Consider the following 20,845-nt stretch of genomic DNA (forward strand, 5'->3'; position numbering starts at 1 on the left):
TTCCAAGGCCTCTCACACATCCAATTTTTAAAAGAGTTCTCCAAAGTCAGTTAAAATTTTAATCTGACATGGTGGCTTATGCCTATAATCCTAGCACTCCAGAGGCAGAGGCAAGGGCTTGCTGTTGAGTTACAGGCCAGCCTGAACTACAGTGTAAGACTGTCATGCCCGACTCGTCCAGCAAGGAAGATGCAAACAACCGGATCCTTCTCAACAGCCTTTATTGTAGAAATACTCTTTTAGATTTCAGGGAGAGACCTCAAATGCCCAGGGCAAGGTGCTTATATACTCTCAGCCCTGGGGGGGGGGGGAGGGAGAGCAGCGCATGGAGGTGCGTGATTGGTCAGATTAGAGTGCCTCATAGCATACCATATTTGTATACCCCGCCCGGAAGGGGGTGATTGGTCAGGATCGTGGTCCCCTATTGGTACCTCATTAGCATACCCCGTTCGGGAGGGGCTGCCTCCAAATTGAGCTTCGAATCACAGTGCACTGGTAGCTGATACCAGAGACCTAGGCCGGCACCATCTTGGTCAGCCGAGTTGGATCGGCAGCCTACATAAGACCACATCTCAAAAAAAAAAAAAAAAGAAAAAAAAATTAAAAAAGAAAATTAAAAGTTCGACATTTGCTGGGCAGTGGTAGCGCATGCCTTTAGTCCCAGCACTTGCGAGGCAAAGCCAGCTGGATTTCTGAGTTTGAGGCCAGCCTGGTCTACAGAGTGAATTCCAGGAAGTTAGACATTTATAGCTGGGGTTAATTGAAACAAGGAATTCGATGCAAGGTTTTGGCTCTTCTGAACGCCTTCACGGGTCTGCAGACGATTCTGTCGTCTTTGAAGTCTATCCAAAATGGCTGAATTAGTAGATGCCAGGCTCTGCGTCCTAAAGATAATGAAAAGGACAGGATTACTGTCTTCAAAAGGGGGCCTACGAATGCCACTCAAGGTGCTGCGTTCTCATTTGCTATGTTAGCACTAAGACCTTAACAAATCTAAAGCGACCTTTCAGAAACCTTCCCATGTTTACATGTGAAAAGCTAAACAGTAACAGTAACACAGTACATGTTAGCCAGAACCAACTAGCTCCCTGACGGAGTCAGTGTCCCCATCTTTTTTTAAAAATTGTTTTGTTTATGAGACCACTGTAGCTGTCTTTAGATATGCCAGAAGAGGGCATCAGACCCCATTACACATGACTGTCACCAGGTGGATGCTGGGAATTGAACTCAGGACCTCTGGAAGAACAGTCAGTACTCTTACTGCCGAGCCATCTCTCCAGCCCCCAGTATCTCTATCTTGTATAAGTTCTTTTTTGAAGTCACTGGACAGGAAAGTCAATTCTCTTACTTTTTATACTGATAACGTCCTTGTCCTGGGAACTCTGAGCTAAGCACACTTGTCTTGCCCCAGTGCATTCATTAAGCATATATCCCACCAGTAAGCCACACCCTCAGCTGCACAGGTAATTTGATGGCTGGATTTGGGGTTGGTGTTTACTTTTTGTGATGCTAGGGACTGAACTCAGGGCCTCATGCATACTAGGCAAGCTCTCTGCCCATGAGTACCTTACCCCCCACCTCACCCCTCCTCATTCTGAATTCCACACATCTTTGGCAGTTGTGAAGAATGTAGAGCCATATGTTCTTCAGTTCAGCTCATCCTTGTTAATTTTGTCTGAAATTTTCTTCAAATGAGGTGCCAACCATGTCCTGCTCATCTGGCCCTGACACCAATCACCAGAACAAAGGGGTAGAGTTGATGCTTAAATGCTATTTCCCTTTCCCTTCTCCTAAATATCTGTAATAATTATAAGCCTCTTGAGAGAACTATATTATAATCAATTTAAAAACAAACAAACCCCACCAAACTTGGGACTGAAGAAATAGCTCTCTTCTCTTTCAAGAGGACCTGAGTTGAATTCCAAGTACCCATGTCAGGAAGCTCACAGATACCTGTAACTTCCTCTCCAGTGGATCTGAAGCCTCTGGTCTCTGAGAACACCTGCAGTCATGCGCACACATACCCACAGGCTCACACATAATATACATGATTAAACATTTTTTTAAAAAAAAAATATAAATCCTAAACAAGAAGTTGGGCCAACAAGAGAGCTAAGCATTTAAAAGTATGTGCTATGCAATAAAGATCTGAGTTTGATATCCAGAACCCACATAAAGAAGCCTAAGACCCTCCCTCGAGAGACTGTACGCGGCAGCAGTCCTGGGGTAAGACGGGAGATAGGGACAGGAGAATTGGTCAGAAGCTTGGGAACTCAGAGAAGGGGCAGAAACTAGAAGGGGACCCTACCTCACGGGGGAAGGAGAGAATGAGACTCCCCCCAAATTAGCTCTCTTATTTCCATGTGAACACTGGACACGCACGTATGGATGCACACACGCACACAAAGTAATTGAAAAAACTAACTTCTATACAGAATGGGATAGAGCAGTGGCCTTCAACCTTCCTAATGCTGTGACCCTCTGACACAGTCCCTCATGTCGTGCTGACCGCTGGAGCCATGAAATTATTTTTGCTGCTACTCCATAGCTGTAACTTTGCTACTGTTATGAATCATAATATAAATATCTGTGTTTTCCGGAAGTCTTAGGTGACCCCTGTGAAAGGATCACTTGACAGCCCTGCCCTCAAGGGGGTCTCGACCCACATGTTGAGAACCAATGAGATAGATGGATCAGCTGTTAAGAGCACTGGCTTCAGCTGGTTGGTGCTGGTAGAGGCAGGCAGATCTCCCAGTTAGAAGGCAGTGTGGTTTACAGAGTGAGTTCCAGGGCAACCAGGGGTGCACAGAGAAACCCTGTCTTGAAAAAAAAAAAAAAAAAAAAAACACACAAAACAAAAAAACAAAAAAAAAAAAAAACAAAAAAACAAAACAAAAAAAAAAAAAGCACAAGTTCCAAATGCAGAGGACCTGATTTTGGTTCCAGAATCCACAGGATAGCTCCCAACCATTTAAACCTTAAGGGGGTCTGCTGATGGCCTGTTGTCTTGTGGCTTCTTTGGGTACCAGGCACACATTGTGGTACACAGACATATATGCACAAAGCAAAGCGTCCATATGTGTAATTTTTTTCCTTAATTAAAAAAAGAGAAAACTAGAAAAATGAAAAACTTTTTTAAAAATAAAAACAGCCAGGCGTGGTGGCTCACACCTTTAATCCTATCCACTGGAGGCAGAGGGAGGAAGATCTCTTGTGAGATCCAGCCTGGTCTACATAGTGAGTTCCAGGACAGACTGAGCTGCATAGTGAAACCCTGTCTCAATAAATAAATAAACAAGCAAGCAAGCAAATAAAAATAAAAAAGCTTCAAGAAAGCCAGGTGCTGTTCTGGCTCACTCACACTAGAAATCTCAGCACTGAGGTAGCTACTGAGGTGGCGTGGTAGTTACTCCAGAGTGTGGCAAAACAAAAACTGATAAAAACAACTTCGGGGAGAAAGTTTACTGGGTCAGAGGTCAAGGGCACAGACCATCAAGTGGAGGAGGTCATTTCAGAAGCAAGGGCTTGAGGCAGCTGCTGACATTGTACCCTATGACAGTGGGAACTGCAGTGCTCAGCTAACACTCTCTCTCTCTCTCTCTCTCTCTCTCTCTCTCTCTCTCTCTCTCTCTCTCTCTTTCTCTTTTTATAGTGCTGCCTACAGTTGGGATGGGCAGTCTCAAGTCACCTCATGGAGCTAATGTCTCCTAGGAGATAAATTAGTCATCACTCTCTGAACTACATAGAAGGATCTGGAGTTCAAGGCAGCTTGGGTACAAAGAGCCTCTCAAAAATCTAAACAGCACCTTACCCCACTTTACCCCACCTTACCCCACCCCACCCCCCAAAAAAAAGAACCTTGGAAGAGTAAAGTGAGAAAGTCACAAGTTGGAGGCTAGCCTGGTCTACATAGTAAGACCTTGTCTCAAAAACAAAAAGCAGGGTCTGGAGAGCTGGCTCAGCAGCTCAGAGCTCATGTCACTCTGGTACAGAGTGACAGTTCTGTTCCAAGTGGCTTTATCACCTGTAACATCAGATCCGGGGGATCCAAAGCCGCCTTCTGGCCTCCAAAGGGGACCTGTACATGCATGTACATAGGTCGTGCACACATAAGCAAAACAATCTGACAAAACAAAAACCAAATTCCAAAATAGCTGTGATAATGGCTGCAGGATAAGCCATGATAAATTGGGTGGAAAAGGACACCAGGCAGTGAATGACTTCTTGTTAAAAGATTTACTTCTGTCCCTGGGTGGGTGTTTTGTCTGCATGTACATTTGCACTCCAAAGGAGGGAATGAGGTCCTGTGGGGATACAATTATAGATAGTTGTAAGCTACCAGGTAGGTGGTGAGAATTGAATCTGGGGCCTCTGGAAGAGCAGCCAGTACTTTTATCTACTAAGCCATCTCCCCAGCCTCGCTGCAAACCCCCCCCCCCAGTATCCTTGTTAAAATATTTGTATTTACGATGAGCGATGGTGGCACATGCCTTTCTTTAATCCCAGTGCTAAGGAGGCAGAGGCAGGTGGATCTCTGAGTTTGAGGCCAGCATGATCTACAGAGCAAGTTCCAGGATAGCTAGGGTTACACAGAGAAGCCCTGTCTCAAAAATAAATAATACAAAATAAATCTTACAAAAAAATAGTAGAATCATTACTTGTGGGGAGCCAACAGAAGGCGGCTATCATCCTTGCAGCCATCTTGAGCCATATACCCTGACAACAGACTTGATTACATCAGCCTACAACAGCTGAGCACACTCTGATAACATCTTGGTTTAGATACCCAGGATTTTCCCTTGGGTGTGTGAGACTTAAAGCTGTGTGACTTAGGGGCGTGACTTAGAGGTCAGATTTAGAGACAAGACCTAAGGGCATGATTTAAAGGCGTGACTTAAAGGTGTGGCTTAGAAGTGAGACATATAAAAGGTGAGAGGCAGACAGAAGAAAATATTAGGTATTAGGCACTTGGCACTTGGAGGAAGAACTTGGAAGTAGTAGTAGGCACTTGAGACTCAAGACAAGCAACTAGGATTAGACACTTGCACTCAAGTGGAAGAAGTAACCGGGAACTGGGAAAGAGACTAGCAACTAGAACTAGGATTTGGTGCTAGGAACTTGAGACTTGGAACTAGGGACTTGGAGAGAAGAGAGACTGAAGAATAAACGGGATTGAATCACACTCTGTCTGGTCTCCATTCTTCAAGTCCGTCCTCACTCTCTCTCTTGCTGAACCCCGACCCGCAGACCGGAGCTGCTTGGGGCAGTGCGGGCTAACAAGTTAGTCCCCAAGGCTTTTGGCAGTGCGGGTCCCAACACTGACAGAGCGGTCCCCAACATTTTGGCCCCCAAGCGTGGGGCAGCTCAGGCCGCAACAGTTACTGAGTTTTAAAAATCCTTTAATAGGATGGTCAGATTGCTCAGAGGGTAGGCACTGGCTGCCAAGCTTGATAACCTGAGTTCTAGCCCCACTTAGTAGTTAGGACCTACTAAGTGGAAGGAGAGAACCAACTCCTCCAAGCTGACCTCTAATGTCCACATTCTGTTGTAGCACACACAATGTTATTGAAGTTTTTTTAATATTTAGGTTTTGGGCGGGGGTGGGGGGTGCTGCTGAGCCCAGGCTGGCTTTGAACATGCTATGTAGCCAAGGATAATCTTGAACTATTAACACTTCTCAAGTGCTAGGATTAGATTTATGCTTCCGTGTGTCCCATCTGTGCAGTACTAGAACCAAGTCCAGGGGCTTTGCGAATGCTAGGCAAGTGCTCTACCAGCTGGGCTACAACCCCAAATAACTGGACTTCTTAAATATCTTAAGTCCATATTCCATTGGATGTTATTTAAGCAAGCTGAGTGAGAGAAGCAGTCACATCCTTCACTTAACATGGATAGATCCAGGGACAGAGGAGAAGCCCTGTGATGCTTAAAGTCTGAAAGTGCCCTGGTTTTAGTAGCTCTTTTCTAGTTTTAGAAATAATTCCCAGTAAAAACATGGTTTCCATGAAAAAGGAACTCTATATAGAGTCAGTTCTTTATAATGATGTAACTCCTGTGGGTGAACCAGTCTCCTGGTCAGGCCCCATTCCCTAGGGTAGTTGGACCGCACAAACTAATAGATGGGAAGAGGAGGAAGAGGAAGAAGAGGATGAGGAGGAGGGGGGAAGAGAGGAGGAGGAGGGGAAAGAGGAGGAAGAGGAAGAAGAGGAGGAGGAGGGAAAAGAGAAGGAAGAAGAGGAGGAGAAAGAGGAGGAGGAAGAAGAGGAGGAGGAAGAAGAGGAGGAAGAAGAGGATGAGGAGGACACTGAGAGACAAAGGCAGGCAGTTCACTGAGTTCAAGGCCAGTCTAATCTACAAAGTGAGTTCCAGGACAGCCAGGGTTACATAGAGAGACCCCATCACAAACAACAAAAGAAAGTTGGGTAGTTTGGGAGGCGCATGAGGAACTGTGGGAAAGAGGGTGAATATAATGAAAACACACTGTGTGGGGCTGGACAGATGCTTCAGCAGTTAAGAGCGCTGACTGCTCCTGCAAGAGAGGACCCGAGTTCAGCTCTCAGCACCTCCACGGTGGCCCACAGCCATAAGTCCAATTCTAGGCGATCTGACGCCCCTCTTCCAACCTCAGTGGGCAACAAGTGTGCACACAATGCACGCACAAAAACACACCCAGGCAAAACACCATCCACATACAAATAAATCCCTAATATATATAAATATTGTCTGAAACTCTCAAAGAATTAATAAAAATATTTTTTAAAAAGTGACCTTCGTCCTACTATGTGCAACCCCATTGTAATTTGATATAATTTGTTCCCCCCAAGGCTGCTGAAATTGTTACACTTTTATTTCTGGATTCCCTCACCAGGCAGTTCCACATCAACTCCTGCAAGAGTAGCTGAGATAGTCCTTACCTGGGGGAATCGATCCCACTGTCTCCAGTCACGCTGTAATTCTCTGTCCCTTCTAGGTGACTGTGTTCTCGCTGTGGTTCCCGAGCCAACACTGGCCCGTGGGAGGTCTTGACAAGTTGTAACTTGTCTGTGAAATGCTCTTTCATTTCCTGACTTGGAAGGCTCTGTCTCCAGACAGTTGGATTCTTCCCCCTATCACCAGGAGAATCGTGCAGGATCTCAACTGGGAAACTGGTTTTCCTTACAGTAGAACACTCAAGTAAACTTCCGCCAGCAGCTGCTGGAGTCTGGACATGGGCAACAGTGGGCTCTCCTTCATAGTTGAAACCCCAAGGAGTCCCTGAATTTTGGCCAGGGTTGTCAGTGAGATCAGGGTTTGGGCTTTCCCCTGCATTTGAAAACAACCCTGTGGCCTTGTACCAGTGATTCCTTTCGATCGCTGGAGGCTCAAGCCTATCGGTTTTGCTATGACAGTCAGTCAGAGATCTCCCAGTCACATCTGGTCTTCCCAAATGATGCCATGTGCCTCTACCTGCAAAGGAGTACTGAGTGCGTCCAGGCAGTGTGTGACAGAAATCATCTGTCTCAGAGAAGTCATCATCCTCTAAACACAGAGAACTGCATCCCCCGTCATCCCCAGCCCCAGGGTCACTCTGACTTAAGGCCACCTCGTCCTGCTCACTGTCAGAAAGCCCCTTGTTTTCCATATTCATAGTCTCCGCCTCTGGGATTTGAAATGCCTTCCTACTTAGTTCTTCTGAGTCGCCATCTTGTCTTTCATGAGTCCTCAAACGGTTTGCACCAACTGGGCAATCTAAGAGGCCGAGGTTTTGGAACTGGTGTAGTGTCTTATCCACTGTCTTATCCTCTGCATACACAGAGGAGTCTGGGTCTAAAGAGCAACGTTGTGCGGGCAGGACCTGCTGCATGTCTTTAGTCCCCAAGAACATGTCACAGTCGGACCAACTTTTCCTCAAGACTTCAGGGAGGACCTTGTTTTCCTCATGATACACACCAGCTCGTAGAATACTTTCCCTGAAGGAACAGCACCGAGCATGGCTTGGCAAAACTGTACGTAGAGGATAATTTCCTGGGCCACCTCTGAAATCATCACTGACTGGATGGTCAGGAGCCGTCGCCACATTCCTGGTTTCTGCTTCCAGATTATCACAGCATTGTTCCAGATATGGCGGTTGGGCTTCACCATCAAAGACTCTGGAAGGATCTGAAGAGCCTGCCCTCCGGAAAGGCTTTTCCTCCGGCCCGATGCAACTAGGTTTCAGACCATAGGTCTTCTGAACTATGTACCCTTTGGATACAGGGTGCCCTCGAAGATGCATGCCCTGGAATGGATTGTTGATCTGCTTTTTATAAATCAAGTGGGAGCCTGGCACAGCTGGATTCCTGCCATGCAAGTCATGAACTTGTTCACTGGAGCTTTTAGTGCTGGAAGCAGGCTGGGCTGCCGGGACCTTGGGGTGCTTTTCCTTTGGCTCAAGCTCACTTCCCTGGCTCCATGCTTTGTGTCTACCCCGATGAGAACAGCTCCGCCTGTGGGGCTTGGCGAACTGGCCCTGCCTTTTCCGAATTGCCTCTTTAGAGGAATACTTGTGCCTAGTAGTCAGTATGTCCGTCGACATGCCCTGGCTGTTATATTTTTTCTGTTCTTCATATTTTTGCATTAGGGTGGTGTGCTTGGTTAAGTTGTCAACAGTCAGTACAGGGTTAATTCTTCTGATTATTGCATGTTCCACATCTCGGGGGATGTTGTTGGAACTGTCCTCATCTCGAACCGGCCATTCTTCAGGTGGGAACTGTGCCGAGAAACTGTGATACTCCACTTTGGCCTTCTCTTTTCTAGATAAGCTGCGCCACAAGAACCTGAAACCAAATCTTTTGCCTTTGTCTTTGGTGTATGGTAATAGTTTGGAGCTCACACAGATGTGGGTGTCTTCAGATGCTGAAACTACCTGATTCTTAGTCAAAGCCATGGGCTCATCAAGACCTTCCTGTTTTTTTCTAGTCATTTCTGTAGCAGCCAGTAGATCCTTCGAGTCATGCATGTTTGTACTGGGGTAGCAGTGACATGAAGGACAGTGGGAAAAGGGAGCCTTGTTCTCCTGGGTTGGCTCTGCACAGCAATCCACACTCACCAGATAGGTCCCGGAAGTGGGCCCCGAGCACCCTTCATCTGACTGGAGGGCTCTCTTATTTCCCTGCATGGACATATTTGTGATGAAGTATGTGCCTGGTGTAACTATGAAGTAGCCCTCTCCAGTGTGGTAAATCTTCCTCTGTTGAATTAGAGCCCCCAGTGTGCTGTAGAGAATGTCTGGGGAAGGAATAGCAATACCTAAAAAAAAAAAAGTGAAATCAGAAATTCAGAATGAGCGCATATTTGATTAATAAACTTGGAGCTGATTGTATGCAACACATGCAATTAAAATGCTAGCTGGCCTGATGGCTCATCAGGTAATGGTGCTGACAGGCCATGTATGCAAGCCTGACAACCTGAGTCTGATGTTCAATCTTACAAAGTGTCAGGAGAGCACAACTCCCAAGAGTTGTCCTCTGACCTCTGCATGTGAGCTGTGGCACATACATGCCTGAGCACGTGTACATGCACGGGCTCACACGAGTATGCACACACGCGCGCGCACGCACACACACACACACGCACACACACGCACACACACACACGCACACACACACACGCACACACACACGCGCGCACACACACACACACACATACACACTTTTAATTAGAAAGAGTTGAGTACTGTGACTCATATCTGTAATCCTAGTGCTAGGGAGGCAGACACAGGAGAATTGGTGAAATTTCAAGGCCACCCTGCGCTATATCTTGAGAACTGGGCCAGCCTGAGCTACAGTGAGACCCTATCTTAAACAAAACCAAACAACCCAAGAAATAATATGTATAAGTAAGCTACAGGATACTATATATAAGTTGGTCCCTATAAACACACATACTAGGCTAATGGCTGAGTACAGAAAACAGAAGCCTGAATATCACTGGATAGAAATCACCTTAAAATTTGAAAACTCAGTAGGAAAGCAGTGTCTAGTAGGTATGAAGTCCTGGCTTCCGCCCACAACACTGAAAACAAAGAAACAAAACAAGAACAAACAAAACCCAACACCTGGGGGAAGCATTCTTGATGAGCAACCATGGAGATGAGCCCACGAGAGCCATATAAATAATGTACAGAATGATCCCTTACGTCATAAAGGGTAAACCGAACTCCACATTCAAGTGAGGTTTGTGAGGGCAGGACTAAGCTCCAAACACTAGCAATTCCATCCCTGGAGAAACTAGAGGGAGGCAGGCGGGAGAGACAAATTTTCCTTTTCCCTCACTACTGTATCTGATTGTAGCATGTATTTGCATATGAAAAGCCATCCACCTTTAGGAAAAGACAGCGCTGGGGCTGCTGAGTGGCTCTGCAGATAGGTACTCGCTGCCAAGCCCAAGGACCTGGGTTCAATTCCTGCGATCTACATGGTGAGAGACTGACTCTTCTGTGAATTGTCCTCTGACCTTCACATGTGTACCACCATGGCATGCATGAGCCATGACACACACACACACACCACGTAGCTTTTAAAGTGTAGGGCTTTTCCTGACAATGTTTTTTTTTTTTTTTTTTTTTTTTTTTTTTGGTTTTTTGAGACAGGGTTTCTCTGTGTAGCCCTGGCTGTCCTGGAACTCACTCTGTAGACCAGGCTGGCCTCGAACCCAGAAATCCGCCTGCCTCTGCCTCCCAAGTGCTGGGATTAAAGGTGTGCGCCACCACCGCCCGGCAACAATGTTCTTTTTAATTTTTTTTTTTCCTGTACTGGTGATGGAGGCCAGGGTTTTGTGCATGCTAGGCAAACATTCTATCACAGCTATATCCCCAACCTCACTATTACTTTTTGAGACAGGGTCAAGCTGCCAGGGCTGGCCTTGAACTTAGCTTGAGACTGCACGCCTGTGCCACTGAGCTGGGTACCTCATGTTATTATGACAAAAGATTCTACATTGAGAAAAAGATACCATACTCTTTATATGCTTAAGGCTGTTTATAACTAGAAACCAAACACATTGGAATGAATTCAAATGGTGGAAACTGGTTACCTGGGTAATGTTCCATCAAGTGCTCAAAGAGGGATTCCTGTGTTACGGCCACCTGAAGTGCATTCATATCAGCTATAGCACAGCAAAGAACTTCAGCCAAGGACACAAACCGACACTGGGCTATGGGACTCATTTGCACTGGGAGGACATCACCTGTGTTGGAGGTCAAAAAGAGAGTATGTGATAAATCTTCTATAGCACGAACCATTCAAGATTAATGAACTGAGAATAGCTTAAAAGTCTGACATGACCTGCTCAGATTCTGTTAACCTAGCATGCTCAATGGTAGAAACTGTAGAAGACGAAGGTTTATGCCCTGTCTCCCCGTGATGTGCCATCGGAGGTCAGACACTGCAGTTCACGTTTAAAAGCAGACTTCCATGTCAGCTGAGAAGTCATGGTTCAGAGTACAGCATCATTTGCAGCACGGATGCAGATAAGCCATGTTTGCCACAGTTTATAGACAACTTATCAGGCAGGGAATGGGCCATTGATGGATATGGAGTTTGGTGCACCAAAGAGAACAACTGATGATAAAACTCAGGTGGGGACAGAACTCAGTTTGTAAAGGGCTTGCCCAGCATTCACAAGACCCCGACAAGGCATAAGGAGCATGGTGGCACACACCTGTAATCCTAGCACGTGAGAGGGACAGTGGAGAATCAGAAGTTCAAGGTCACCCTTAAACAGTGAGTCTGAAACCAGCCTGGAATACTTGAGAGTCAGTCAGTCTCAAAAATGAAAAATAAATACAGCTTAGTGGTAGGGCGTTAGCCTAGCATGCTCGTCTTCTTACGTGAGGCCTTAGATTCAACTGGTACCTCTCCCACACTAATAAACTAATCTACCACTGCCCTATAATCCCAGACATCAGGAATGGAGGCAGGAGGATGGTAAATTCAAGGTCATCTGCTACATAGTAAGTTTGATACCAGAGTAGGCTACATGAAACCTAACATAAAATAATGAAAACAGCACGAAGAAAAACAGACCTACCACTAGTTACAAGTAATTTCCTCTTTAAAATCCATGTACAATTTTATATAGATTTACAGGAGAGATGCTACTACCTCTGAGAGACACTCTAGAGAACATTTGGAATGCTTTATTTCCCTTGTAAGGAGCCCCTTCCACCATGTGTGTCCAACCGTGCATGATAACACAAGGTTTTCATCTCCAAGTTTCTTATGCTTAGAACCCCACACCAACAAGTGAGTTACAACAACAGTAACAAAACAAATCTTGTTTTCAGTGTGTTTCCAACGTGGGGGTGGGGACATTTACAGTCACTCCAGGCTGCTGACAGCCCACTGGACAAAGTGGGAAGCCCTTCCCAGCACACTCCCTCACAGCTGGTGCTAAGCTATGTGCTACAGGTGCATAAATCAAGTTTTATGTCTGAGAAAGTGAGGTGAACCCTAACCCCAGGAACTTTGTGACGGATGCCAGGAGGGCTTCCGAGCCTGATTCGTTGCTGCTGTGCTCTTGGCTTCTGGGACATAAAGTGAACTTCCTGTGCAGAAAATCACACGTGCTGATCTAATCAAATCTCACAATTCCAGAAAAACTCCCTGCTGTGCACAAACTAAAAGCAGCACCCTTGAGGATGGGCTTGCGTTCCACACTTTTAATCCCAGAGCTTGTCAAAGCATTGGGTTAAAGGGAAACTGCAGGCCAGAGAGTAGACCCTGCAATGTTCCCTCTGTTTACACAGTTTCTCCTGGCTGCTTCGGATCCCAGGCGCATCTACATGGTGCCACATGTCTGGGGATGCTCTTGGGACTCACTTCTGTGACTGTGCACCTGGATTCCTTGGAGACCACGGTGAACTCAACTTTGATGGATGCGCCAGTCAGCCATGTCTGCGTGGATATGTGGGTCAATGTGTGTAGAGAGTGGAAACAGCTCCTACCGTGACTACTGCATGCTTCACAGGGACACACTATGAGACCTTGATGCCTCCTTGCTGGTCAGATCCTTGCCACAATGATACAACATGTGACGACACTGTTGACAGCCATGGTTGCCACTGCTGGCCTGGATACACAGGTGCCCTGTGTGAGACAGAGCTATACGGACACACTGCTGGCCTGCCTTCCTCCATCAACTTCTTTGGATCCTCAAGCTATGTTTGTATCTTTCAGCCTGGATTCACAGACAGGAGCCTAGCATGACTGTCCTCTGAGAGGCTCCACCCAGCAGCTGACTGGAAACAGAGGCAGAGACCCACAGCCAAACATCTACAGAGCTTGGGAAGTCTTGTGAAAGAGTTGGGGGCAGGGGAGGATTGAGGACCCCAAGGGGGATAGTGTTCCTATCTAACCGAGTCAATTGACCTGGACCCTGGCAGGCTCCCAGAAACTGAACCACCAACCACAGAGTATGCAAGAGCTGGACCTACCCCCTCACCCCTCCACCCCCGCACATATGTAGTAGATGTGCAGGTTGGTCCTCATGCAGGTCCCCCAACAACTGGAGCAGCGGCTTACCCTGACTCTGTTGTCTGCCTTATTTCCTAATTGGGTCACCGTGTCTGGCCTCCAGGAGAGAATGTGCCTAGTCCTGCAGTGACTTGAGATGCCAGGGTGGGTTGATTCCTTGGGAGGGACCTCCTGCTTCTCAGAGGGGAAGGGGAGGGAGGGAGTGGCCAGGTGGGGGGCGGGACCAGGATGAGAGGGAAGCTTTGATCTGGATGTAAAATGAATAAATAAGTGGGAAAACTAAGAGAAGTGGTTAGGCCGAAAGACAAATGCCGGCAAAACAGAACAAAGCAGATGCCATGATCCATGTCCGATAGATTTTCTACAATTGATCTGTCAAGAGACAGACAGACAGACTGACTAGAAAGGATTTGTAAAGTTTTTTTTTTTTTTTTTTTTTTTTTTTTTTTTTTTTTAAGACAGGGCCTCAACTATATTTCACGGGCTACCTGGAACTCATTATGTAGACCAGGCTGGCCTTGAATTCAGAGATCCACCTGCCTCACCTCCAACGTGCTAGGATTAATGGTGTACATCACCACTACCATCCATACCTGTTTAAATTCCTTGTTGCATTCCATTGGTTGATTTATTTCTTTACTCTAAATTTCACAGTCATAATGAAAGCAAAGAACACATTTTAAAATAAACTTGAACGTTTACTTTGAGGGGAAATGAAGGAAGACAAAGTAGATGCATTCCACATGCACAGAGATGGAGGCCAACCAACAAGCAACAGGAGCTAGCTGCTCTTCGCTCGCCAAGGCTGACAGTTTCAGTAAGGCAGATCCTCAGAGCTGGCAACCTTCAAATGTTGACTAGACACCAGGCAGTGGTGGCACATGCCTTTAATCCCAGCACTTGGGAAGCAGAGGAAAGTTTGAGGCCAGCCTGGTCTACAGAGCAAATTCCAGGACAGCCAGGGAGGGCTACACAGAGAAACCCTGTCTCAAAAAACAAACAACAAAGAAATGTTGACTAGAATCAGCCTGCTGGGGGGATGGCTTTAGACCAGTAGTTCTCAACCTGTGGGTCTCGACCTCTTGGGTGTAGAGGCATGGGGGTCAAACGACCCTTTCACAGGGGTTGAATATCAGATATTTATATTACAATTCATAACAGTAGGGAAATTGCAGTTATGAATTAGCAAGGAAAACAATTTTTACCATTGAGGGTCACCACAGCCTGAGGAACTGTTCTGAAGAGTCGCAACATTAGAAAGGTTGAGAACCACTGCTTCAGACTAAGGCAATCAGTCCTTGCCTCCTGGTGCCTAATGCCTTGGAAAGCCCCAGACTGGTCAAGGGTAGAGGCTGAGAAAGTGTGACTTGCTTTTGGAGTGGGTGACAAGGGCTTAACAACCCAACACAAGGGGCTGGGGCGGTGGCAGTTGTTACTCAGTTGTTAAAAGACCAGGTTTGGTTCCCAGCTCTCATATGGTATCATGTGTCCCAACTCCAGTTCCAGAGGATCCAGTGCCTTCTGACTTCCACGGGCTCCAGGCAGTCACGTGGTGCACGTACGTGTATACACACAGACAAAACATTCATGCACCTAAATAAACAAGTCTCAAAAAACAACCTAATGCAGGGTAAGAGCTCATCATGGAGGAAAAACTGAGCTTCCTTATGTGAGGACATAGAGCCCCACCCCCATCAACCTCAGGTGTAACCTATCGAGGAAAATAACCCACCCGAGAATCAATGCAATCCTCGTCAAAATCCCCATGACCTCATCCCAAAAAATAATGTTTAAAAATCCTAAAGTTCAGAGGCTGGAGAGATGAGTTGGTGCTTGAGAGTACTAGCTGTATGTACTTCCAGAGGTCCAGGTCCCAGCACCCATGTGGAGTATAAAACTCCGGCTCCAGGGATGAGGGCTCCCTCTTCCAGCCTCTGTAGGCAGGAGTCATGTATGAGGTGCAGGCAAAAACACTCATGTACATAAAACTAAAATTAAAAAAAAAAAAATCCTTACTTCATAGGAAAGCACAAAACCAGCAGGTAGCCAAAAGCAACCCTAAGCAGAAAGCAACACTGAGCCAGGTTTGGTAGTGCATGGCTTCCTTGTAATCTACTTGGGAGGCTGAGGCAGGAGGATCAGGAGTTTGAGTCTAGGCTAGGCTCCAAAACAATTTCCAGGTCAGTCTTGGCGCCATATCTTAAAAAACAAAACAAAATAATCCCTGATGAAAGTAGATAGGAAGGTAAAAGAGGGGTGGGGGAGGGGGTGGGGGGATATTTGAGGTGAGGGGGGGTATGTAGGGATGAGGGAGAGATAATGGGGTTGGTCAACCAAAACTGTGAAAATTCCATAAAAAATCTAATATATAAGCTAATTAAAAAACAAAACCAGGGTGCTGAAGAGCTGAGTCTTCAGTTAAGAATACTTGTTGCTCTCCCAGAGGACCCAGGTTCAATTCCCAGCACCCACGAGGTGACTCTATCTCCAGCTCCAAGTGATCCAGCACCACCCCCCCCTTTAGCCTCCGAGGGCATCTGTAGTCAAGTGTACATAATCCTCACACAAAAGACACACATATGTGCATAATTTAAAATAAAATAGATTAAAAAAAAAATTAACTCAAGGGCCTAGAAAGATGGCTCAGCAGTTTAGAACACAGGCTGCTCTTCCAGAGAACCCAGTTCAATTCCCAGCAGCCACGTGGTGGCTCACAAGCACCCGTTATTCCAGTCCCCAGAGGTTGTGACACAGTCTTCTGGCATATATGTGGTATATGTTACATGCAAGCAAAAATCCATACGTATGAAATAAGTAAATCTAAAAAAAAAAAAAAAAAGTCTTAACTCAAAATGAACCAAAGACCTTAAAAGAAAACTCAAACTATTCCTCTTGCCTCTGGAGTCCAGGACTACACAATGCCCAGCCTGTTATGTTTTAATCTGGGGCATCTCAACTTGACTTTTTTTTTATTTTTCCATCATACATATGTACAAACTTTTCTGCGTCATACACAGGGGGGGGGGAATCAATCAGATTGGAAATAAGATCAAGAAATGTTTCAGTGCCACAGAGCCATGCCCCCTCCCCTCTCTGTCTCCCTTTCAGCTGAGTGAGAAAAGAGAGAGAAAGAGAACATATTTACATCTACAGACCAAATAACACCAGGATTCAGAGCTGGCTAAATTGATCTAAGGCAGCTGGGTGCCTGCCATGAGGGGAAATTCTTAAGCACAGTAGATACTGGATATGGGGGTGCTCTGTCCTAGTGGTTTCCAGAAAGGACACTGAAAGCTAGCGGGTGTACCTTGCCTGGCATGCAGGAAGCCCTTGGTTTAGGCCCCAGCACCACAGAGAACAGGCTATGATGATCCATACTTTTAATACAGGCATCAGGGGTTCAAGGTTACCCTCTGCTATGTGGCAACTTTGAAGAAAGCTTGGTAAATAAGAAACCAAGTCACAAAAGGAGAGAGCCCGAGGCTAGAGTGTGAACCAATAGGCAAGTGCTTTAACTGGAAAGAAAGCGGGACAGCCTTGAATCAGGGAGGGTCAAGTTCATGATGGGCAATTTATCGCGCTTTCCAGCCATGACAGTGAATGCTTGACTGCAGCAGTTCTGGAGCCTTCAAGTTGACAACACACACCTATGGTCTTCTCTTGCTATAACCACCCCCCCCCCAATGTCCCAGAGGCAGCAGAAGACATTTTAAGATGGGACAGAGTTGTTTGGGGCCGTATGGGCTGAATAAACTGCAGTAGATCACAGAAAGAATTAGCTTTTGAGCTTCATGAGGGCTTGTTTGTAAAGCTCAAGACTGGAGAATCCATTTAACTTCTGTACTGAACAACGGGTCTTCAGAGTCCAACCGGTTCAATTCACTAGGCCTTGGCCAGCACCTCTTTCTGGGTGCATGCTGCAGGAGGTCTATTACAGGAGGTCCATCTCATAAAGTAAAAGAACATCAATGGTCCCGTATGGACTGGCTCAACATCAAAATCAACCAAGTGTCAAATCTGCTCCTGCAGGATTGAATTCCCTCACAGTCAGCTCTGACATGGTGCCTTGGAATTGCAAAATAACTAGTAATGTTGCCTACCCAAGAAAGAAAGGATAGCAGGCAGTGGTGGCACACACCTTTAATCCCAGTACTTAGGAATTTGAGGCTAGCCCTGAAGGGAGAAGGAAGACAAGGTTTTGTGCATCCCAGGCTGGTTTCAATCTTGATATGTGGCCAAGGATGACCCTGAATTTCTGATCTTCTGCCTCTGCCTCTCAAATGCTAGGCTCACAAGCAAGCACCACCACACCCAAGAGTTCATGCATGCTAAGCAATCATTCTACTGAACAGCATTCCCAACCCGTGTGCTACTCCTGACAGCTCCTAGACATCCCAGATCTATCAGCCTTCTCTTACTCCTCCACAGCAAAGTCTCCCCTGTGTCTGTCCCCTGACTATAGATTTGACCAGGGTGACTCCAATATGGCAGTCCTGCACAGGCTGGTGGAAGATTTTGCAGCAGCTGAACTGTACTGGACATTGTTAGTTTGTGATGGTCCTTTTCCCCACCCCCGGTATCAGCGCCATCACTATATAGGAGAGAAAGGAGAGAGGGAAGAGAGACAGAGATCCTAGAACCTAATTTCTTCTTGTTTCTTCTTTGAGCACGACTACTAACAAACCACAACCGAACACCCCCTGAACTGACTCGTCTGGTAGAACCCTAGCATTACGACACCCTCTGGAAAGTTCCCAGAATTCCAAATGGCACACACTCATACAAATTTATCTGCAGCTGGCAAAATGTTCCTCTGCTAAAGCATGAGGCAAATCACAGTCAACTCTTCCAACGCAGTCCCACATCCCTACACGCAGGATTAAGATGAAAACATACTCTTAATAAAATGTTTCTGTGTTTTCTAAAGAAACCAGAATTCCAGAATTATCAAAACTGTTGCAGTATCTGATGTTGCCCCTAACCATACCCCAGGTGACTCTATGGCACCTGGCACCTGGCACCTGGCACCAGCTGCCTACAGGTTCATGCCCAACCTGGGTACTCCTTGGCCCCATGATGTATCAGTCTGGCAGCTAACTAGGGGATAGGCTACAGCAGGACACACCAGCCTGGGTTGCTCCAAGCACAGAATATGGCACATGGGTCACCAGCCTCCTCGTTTTCAAGTAATATATGTGCTAATATCAAGCGCCAGTTGAGTGACAGATGACAAATGCCTTAGGCCAGTGACGGATACTCCACAGTTTGGTTGTCAGACAATACATAGATACAGAGGAAAGGCGGGCAGCCTTACCCAGGAGTGTCTCTTGAGCTCAAGCTTCATCCCCTATGACTACCACCCCCTCTTTATTTTTTGCAGGCCTCTTCTCCCCCATTTTTCCCATGTCACCCTCATTTTCAATAGGACCACAGAGAGGCAGGTTTCTGCTGGCAAGGAAGGAGCCAGTGGCTCAAACAAGCTGGCTCTCAGAAGGTCGCTATGCTCACTGCTGTACCATCAAGGCTGGTACCAGCTGGCCCTTAGCCATTACAAACAAGCCTGGTATAAGAGCATTCAAGAAAGTAGAGCTCAAGGTCAAACTGAATTACATAGTCAGGCCTATATCTAAAAACAAAACAAAACACCCTCAGGCTGTCACTTAGAGGCAGAGCATTTGCAGAACATTCACAAGGCCCTGGGCCATATCCTAAGGACCTCAAGTGCACGGCAGAGAGCCCACAAACTTAGGGGTTTTAAAAGAACAAATTTAACACCAGGCAGTGGTGGCACACACTTTTAATCCCAGCACTTGGGAAGCAGAAGCAGGTGGATCTCTGTGAGTTCAAGGCCAGCCTGGTCTACCGAGTAAGTTCCATGACAACCAAGGCCACACGAGGGAAGAGCCCTGTCTGGGGGTCCGGGTTTATCATCATAAATTCTAGAGACCAAAAGTCTGACTGTTTTATGTCTTGCTTTGGGTCTCAAAGCCATACTCTAAAGTGTTGGTTAGCTTAGATTCTTTTTTTTTAAACTTGAAGTAAAGGTCTTACATAGGCCACCCTGCCCTCAAATTTGCTCCATAGCCAAGGCCGGCCTAGAACTCTGATCTTCCTGGCGTCACGTCTCAAGTCCTAGGATTCTAGGTGTGTGCTACCATGCACAGCTTTCAGCCTGGTCTCTTACCTAGACAGCTGCTGGGTACATTTAGGTTTGGGGCAGAATTCCCTTGTGATTATAAAGCTGATGACTAAGGTCCCTTATATCACCAAGAGTGGTCCAAGATGAGCCTTTCTCGGAAGTTCAGAGGCCCCTGCAGGTCTCATGGGGTTGCCTCGTCATCTTCCTCACAGTGAATCCTCCTCATGCCTCCACTCTCTCTGATTTGCTTTCAGTTTGCTTTTGCTACTAGTCAGACACATTTCTCTTGTTTCTGAGAATTTTTATAGACCAAGCTCGTCTCCACAATGCACAGGACCCTTCAAATGGAGAGTCCTTCTGCCATGTAAGGTAATGTACTGACAGGCTCCAGAGAGTTAGTTGTTGGATGTGGGTGTGGTGGATCACTCTCCCCAGCACCTCTGGTGTAGACAACCAAGAGCTAAGGAGGGAGAGAGCGAAGCTATATATTGGGCTATAGAGACAGCTTGGCGGTGCTTGCTGCTCTTCCAGAGAACCCAGGTTCAATTCCCAGCACCCACATGGCGGCTCCCAGCTGTTGTCACTCAACTTCCAGAAGATCTGATGCCCTTTTCTGGCTTTTGAGGGCACCAGGCATGCAAGTGGTACACAGATATACATACAGGCAAAACATACATACACATCTACAATTTTAAAATAATTACCATAATAAAACTCTTTTTTTTTTTTTTTTTTTTTTTTTTTTGGTTTTTCAAGACAGGGTTTCTCTGTGTAGCACTGGCTGTCCTGGAACTCACTCTGTTGACCAGGCTGGCCTCGAACTAAGAAATCCGGCTGCCTCTGCCTCCCAAGTGCTGGGATTAAAGGCGTGCACCACCACTGCCCAGCAAAATTCTTTAAATTATAAATTGGCCTGGTACACACACTCACACACACAGACTCACATATACACACACATACTCCCTGGCAAAAAAAGTGTGTGCAACCTTTCTTCCTGGCTTTCTAGGCAAACCTAGGAGAGTCTTGAGGTGACATTTTCCCCCCAAGAGTTCCTGGAGGCCACACAGGGGCAGCTCTGTTTGTTATGTATCATAATGATCAATATAAAATATTTCTGGGGCTGACAAGATGGCTCAGCAGGTAAAGGTGGCTGCCGCCAAGCCTGAAAACCTGAGTTTGATCCCTCAGAGCCACATGGTGGAAAGGAAGAATC

At 46.3% G+C, this 20,845-nt stretch overlaps 1 protein-coding gene across 2 annotated transcripts in view; it reads right to left on the reverse strand.

The window, feature by feature from the left end:
- Positions 1–215: 215 nt before the first annotated feature.
- The window catches only part of Stox1 (storkhead box 1), a 62,463-nt gene continuing 41,833 nt past the window's right edge, over positions 216–20,845 (reverse strand). Inside the window, exons 2-4 of one of the 2 annotated variants that reach the window (XM_034524285.2) lie at positions 11,053–11,205; positions 6,915–9,267; positions 216–884 (exon numbers count right to left, since the gene is read on the reverse strand). In XM_034524285.2, coding sequence (XP_034380176.1) covers positions 737–884; positions 6,915–9,267; positions 11,053–11,205 — 2,654 coding nt within the window. In that variant the 3' untranslated portion in view covers positions 216–736. The remainder of the gene's footprint in view (positions 885–6,914; positions 9,268–11,052; positions 11,206–20,845) is intronic. The other variant, XM_034524286.2, reaches the window with a different exon arrangement.

Source organism: Arvicanthis niloticus, chromosome 20 (genome assembly GCF_011762505.2).
Source record: "Arvicanthis niloticus isolate mArvNil1 chromosome 20, mArvNil1.pat.X, whole genome shotgun sequence".
NCBI lineage: Eukaryota > Metazoa > Chordata > Mammalia > Rodentia > Muridae > Arvicanthis > Arvicanthis niloticus.